The sequence below is a fragment of the Prosopis cineraria genome, unplaced genomic scaffold, assembly GCF_029017545.1.
Source record: "Prosopis cineraria cultivar Desert tree isolate PC_DT_omini unplaced genomic scaffold, ASM2901754v1 PC5, whole genome shotgun sequence".
Lineage (NCBI taxonomy): Eukaryota > Viridiplantae > Streptophyta > Magnoliopsida > Fabales > Fabaceae > Prosopis > Prosopis cineraria.
In genome coordinates, this window is record NW_026555336.1 from 33,303,246 (window position 1) to 33,309,400 (window position 6,155).

General features: G+C 38.0%; 1 protein-coding gene across 1 annotated transcript; it reads right to left on the bottom strand.

The window, feature by feature from the left end:
- Positions 1-3,959: 3,959 nt before the first annotated feature.
- On the bottom strand, positions 3,960-5,906 carry LOC129310847 (transcription factor MYB106-like). Its single transcript, XM_054952755.1, has 4 exons — positions 5,762-5,906; positions 5,053-5,182; positions 4,581-4,869; positions 3,960-4,526 (listed from the first exon to the last, which is right to left on the bottom strand). The coding sequence occupies exons 1-4, from the start codon at positions 5,904-5,906 to the stop codon at positions 3,960-3,962; spliced, it is 1,131 nt and encodes a 376-aa protein (XP_054808730.1).
- Positions 5,907-6,155: the final 249 nt, after the last annotated feature.

Below are 6,155 nucleotides of genomic sequence, written 5' to 3' on the forward strand. Positions count from 1 at the left end.
AGGACAAATAGAGTCATTTGGATTAGCCATTATTCTATCTTGCTGACAAAATATTCATCTAATTGAGAAAAGTGTCTTTGTCCATGATTTTGTACTATCTAATGGTATGTGGGACATAAATAGATGGAATCTATTTTTTCCTTCTTGGGTAGTTGAATAACTAAACAAAATCAAACCTCTGAGCAATAGTAGGGAGGATGAGTAGTATTAGACAGCTTCCTCAGATGGACATTTTTCAGTCAAGTTAGCCTATAACTTCATTTCTCATAGAGTTGAGACTAAAGACAACTATTTTTGGAAGAATCTATAGAAGTGGCAAGTACCTAAAAGGTGAAAATGTTCCTTTGGCAAGCTTCTCATGAGAGAATAGTTACTAACTCATTCAAAGCCAAGAGAGGGCTATCAAACACAAGCCACTACCCTTTTGAGTGTAATTATGAGGAGAGTGTCCTTCATACACTTTGTGATTATAAAAGAGCTAGAGAGATGTGGCAATCTTTGATTAACCCTAATGTTTTTGGATGTTTTTTCTCTCTTAAAAAGATATGTAAAGAATTACTTATGGACTAGAATTTTCAGTTTCACTTGTTGGATGATTTAGTTGCAAAATACCAATAACTATTTGAGGGGCAAAGCAAAATGGCTAAGGAAATCATCCATAACTGTCAACACTACTACAAAAAGGCTTTTCTACTACCCTAATTCACATTCCATTTTAAAAATGGGACTTAAAAAAACAAATCAACATCACATAGATAGGAGAGGGAAGTAAATTTAAGAATCTACGTCCCTAAAAGCTAGGTGAAATAGATTCTTTAGAATCTATGTCCCCCAACTGGGAGGGGGACATGGATTCTAAACAATCCACGTCCCGTCCCCCCTGGAGGATGTGGATTCTAAAGAATCCACGTCCTATAACTGAGAGGGGGACGTGGATTCTTAAATCCACTTTCCCTCCCCCTGGGGGGATGTGGATTCTCAAATCCATATCCCCCTTCTAGAAGGGGAACGTATAATATGTTGAAATTTTAGACTCCGTGCACACTCACTTTTTCATTTTTCAAAACTAGTGTGTCAGCTCCCTGTGCTCTATCTCTATCTCCCTCGCAGCTCCCTTTCTTGTCTCAGGTCTCTCATCTCTTTTCTCTATCTCTGTCCCAGCTCCCTCATTTCTTGTCTCTGTCTCTCTTTTCTTAGCTCCTTCCCTCACTCTCTCTCTCTCATCTCTCCCTGTCTCTATCTCTCATCTCTCAGCTCCCTCCCTTGCTCTCTATCTCTCATCTCCCAGCTCCAGCTTTCTTATTGCCTCTATCTCTCTTGGCAGCTCTATGGATGAAGAAGCCCAACCACTCACGACTACGGACCTCTTCTCTTCTCTCCAGGTATTTTTTTTTCCTTGTTTTTTTTATTTTCTTGAACAGGTCTCATGCAAGAATGTGATTTTTGTTTTGACCTAAAATGTGATCAATTAATTTTAGTTTTATATGATGTATATGATATTATGATGCTTAAATTTTGTTTGAGCCTATGAAAGTATGTACTTATTATTTTAGATAATTATATAATTATAGGTGCAATCGTTTTGTTTTTCCATTACATTTGGTATATTTTGTTGTGATAGTGTATAAATAGTTGTAAATGAATTGCTATTTATTAGACTTTTGCTATATGAATTGGCTGTTTCTATGACATATTTTGGCATATTCTATTTTAATTGTAAAGTAAATATAAATTATATATATAAAAAATTTTAAAAACCACGTCCCCCTATAGGTAGAAAGGGACGTGGTTTGTGAATCCAGATGAGAAACCACATCCCTCTTATTAGAGGGGGATGTGGTTTCTTTATAAACCACGTTCACCACCTATAAAAGGGGACGTAGATTTTGTAGAAACCACCTCACTTATTATTAAAAGAGATGTGGTTTATGATATTCCACGTCATAGGCCTTTGCAATGTGGATAAGCCATTATTCTAAGTTGCCCAGTATGATGTCCCCTTCAATTGTGATGTGAAAATGCTTAAAAATGTGACGTGAAAAATCTATTTTGTAGTAGTGCAATACCTTCTAGCAGAAGAAATGGCAACTGATACGTGGAAACATAAGATTTTACATAAGATTTTTGTCACCATGGATCATCAAATACCTAACTGGACACCTCCACCTTTGGATACAATGAGAGTGGACGTGGACGCATTGGAATGGGAATAGAATCATGTCGCATGTGGTGGAGTTATAAGGAATGCTATAGGTGCCTGGATTATGGGTTTTAAGAAAATAATTGGGATGCCTAGGTTCTCCTGCAACTGAGCTTTTAGCTGTTAAAATTGGATTGGAATTAAGCAAAATGTTGGGACTATCCAAGATTCACCTCCACATAAATCTACTTGATGTGGTCAACCTCCTACTAAGGGACAGCTCTCCTGACCATCCATTCAAGGAAGAGATAACAGAGATTAGAAGGGCTCTTTATGATCAATGGGAAGCTAGGATTATTTACTTACCTAGAACAACAATTCGATGTGCTTACTATCTAGCTCGTGAAGCTTACGCCAGCAATTTCAATGTGGAGCCGGTGAAGGATGTACTGCTGAGGTGTGCTCATATTTTTTGGAAAGATATATAGGCAACATTTGCCACCTGTTTCATTGTAATTTAGGAGTTGTCCTATTTTAATTTTCGGTGTTGTTTTATTCTCAAGGTGATGCTTGCTTTTTAATTGCCAAAAAAAAATAGGGTGTCTTAATTAAAAAACCTTGTTAATTATATTCTTAGTTAAGGGTATTTTTGAACAAAAATTCATTAATTGCACCTTAAAAGATCCAAAATACCAAATATTTTTTAACATCTTACCTTATAAAAAATGCCTATGTATTTTTTAATGGAGAGAGTATATGAGATATCGATACTTCTAATGTATTACAACCTAAGATAAATAGAAAAGAGACACGCACAGAGCGGAGCGCAGAATGAAATGAAACAGTGTTAAAGTCTCAAGCAGCAAAACACTGTTCCTTCGGATAATACGTTTACAAAGAGATGGATAGTTAAAAAATAGTAGGAATGTAAACAAAAAGGGCTTTGATTCCTTATCCCCAAAAGAGAACAAAGCTGAAGAAGCATCAGAGATTGGGGTGTCAGCAGAATCTTGCTCAATTTAATCCTTAATTGCTGTACGTCTTCTCAACTGAGCAATGTCTGGCCATCAGTTCGATCCAGAAATTACAGAGCAATGTTCACACATGCGTGATGCCTACACACACCATAAAACATTCTACCAAACTTCTTAACTCCACCCCCTACGCTCCTCTATCATCTCATTTCATTCACTGCAACTTCTATTTATAAATCTGCTTAATTAACAAGCTTAAGTTATAAGATGTTACAAGTTCATAAGAAAAAATATATCGTGATGTAAGCATCATGATCATTCATAAAGCTCTAAACCCAAAATAAGAACTCACATCATTTTGTTTATTAATTAGGAGAGTTTTAATCTTGACTTCCACTTACATCCTATCACGTATTTTATCAGCTGAGTACAAGAGACGGGAGATGGCAGAACACAGAATTTGGGTCTTCTCCATATCCTCTCTCAATACATTTAGTTCTCTATATCCAATCTGATCCTTTTAATTATTCATTTGATTTAATTTAATAGTATAAGATTGCTAATTATCTAATTTCTATATACAGTTTAGTTCTCAATTGTCATACATATTACTAGTAATATTTTATGACAGAAAAAGGTAGTAATTATTACACCGAGGCAAGGCAATAATTAGTTATATTCAAGAAAATACAAAATACTCCACATAAGCATGCGTGGTTATGGGATGACATCACGACGCTAATATATTACCTTGCCTTTATTGGTAATTAACTGAGACCTATTCTCCTTAATACAATATAGTACTCCATTATGATAAATATAGAGGTTGGCTTCATCATTATGCATCACAACTCAGGGAAAGCAGCAGGTGATCGGGGAAAATCATTGACGAAGCTGAGAATGGTTTCCCAATAATGCTTCTCCTCAAAGTTGGCGCTCTCTCCTTCCCCATCATTTAAGACTCCTAGGTTTTGCTGTGGCCAGTTCTCATTGATTCCATACACCAACACATCGTCACCTTGAAGACCTTCCATGGAATTATTATTACAGTTATGCCCTTTTGATGATCTGAATGCTTCCACTGCCACCATAATGTTGCCGACTTCCAAGCTTCCCACCGTGTTTTCCCATGGTTCAGTACTGCCGTAGTCGTTCGCTTCTTTCATAGCTCCACCCTCCCCAGCAGTGTTGGTGCAGTTGGAAGAAGAAGGAAGTAAGCTTTCATTGATAAGCCCAAAGGTGGTTATCATATTACCATTAGTAGTGTTGGGGTTGAGGAAATTGGTGTCCGGGAAGCACAATGTCGACGTCGGTGACTTGAGGTTGTCGTCGGCGGCGAGCATCATGGCGTACATGGGGATGTTATCTGGAGTAGTAGTCGAAGTTGAAGACATGGATGGCGATCGTGAATTCTGCCATGCCTTGAGCACGTCGAGGAATGGAGGCATTGCGATCTTGTTGAGCACAAGTCGAGTCGTCGGTGAAGGCTGGGAAGAGAATGAGGAGCCGAGCCGGTTGATCTGAAGCTGCAGCTTGGATTCTTTGACTAGTCTGGTTTCAGCTTGGAGCCGGGCAGTTTCCCACTGAGCCATATGGTTAAGGTTGGCTGAGTGGCCGTGTACGGTGTCGTTTATGGGTTTGTGAGTGGTGGGATCTATGCCCATTCTAAGGAGCTTCTTCTTGAGGCGGGTGTTCCAGTGATTCTTGATCTCATTGTCTGTTCTTTTTGGCAAGTGAAGTGCTATAGCTGACCATCTTGTATTGTACGTACGTGCATTATTATAAACACACAAAAAAGAGAATTACACTTAGGGAGGTAAACTTGTCTTCATCATGTTTGCTTTTTGAGGAAACTGGATTGAAAATGGAATCATTATGGTTGACCATCAATTCAAACACAGAAATTTGTTGTAAACAAACAAGGGTTTTGATACTTACCTGTTTCCAAGAAAAGCATGAAGTCGAATGATGGTTTGGTCTTCCTGTGAGCTGAACTTGCCTCGTTTGATGTCAGGCCTTAGATAATTAGTCCATCTTAGTCTGCAGCTCTTCCCACATCTCTGGAGTCCTTTTAGTTTCCAAAACATAAAATGCAATTCATTCATCTTCCCTTAATTTAACACATAAATATTTAATTATCTACTTATGTTTTCATCTACTGTTTCACAATGCAAAAACTCCAGAAAATGGTCTGTCATGGTTCCTACATCAGTTTAAAGAGTTCCATCTCCTAACAGGCTATTTTTTGAGATATGTAAATTCTTTTTTAAGATTTATGTTCATGATATTGGTGCTTTTATTAAAATGTTGGTATTAGAGAAAGAGCTACTCATAAAGAGTTCTAACTAGAGAGAGAGAAGTTGGGGAAATGTTATAGAGTAAAGCCATCCAGGATGTCCGGCTCTCAAAGAGATAGCATTATCATCAATCCTACAGGGTTCTCCCCCCTAACTGCAGGCTAGTATTCTAGGATGAATTCCTATAAACTTATACTCATGACATAGTCATTCAAGTAGTCAAATGTTTGATTTACTGATTTATTAAAAGAAGAAACATTTTTTCTTTCCGAGAGACTCAGATGATCCAGAAGGTTAAAGATGGAATAGATTCAGTAGTGTATTATTTGGAGAGGGAATGAGGTACATACCAGCTTTTGCAGGCAAGGAAAACCAACTTCCATGGCCATGTTGCTGAATGTAAGCCATGAGCTTCTGGTCTTCCTCAGAAGTCCATGGCCCTTTCTTCAACCCTACCTTCTCACCGCGCGACGATGAGTTCGATGACTTCACCATCTTTAATTCCCAGTTGGGAAATGCTTGCTGGCGCGAGAGAGAGAGAGAGAGAGATCAGCTATAAGTACAAGAGACGGAGTGAGCTAAGAAACAGATGGATCAAAGTTGAAATTAAGGAAGCCGGTGGCGAAGATTGAGACTATCTATATATATATATATATATAAACCCTTAAACGGTCTCCGGAAAATGCTGAAGAGAAAGGGAGTGAGGAAGAGTTCGACTGACAGAAGAGATAAGTGACGAAGCTA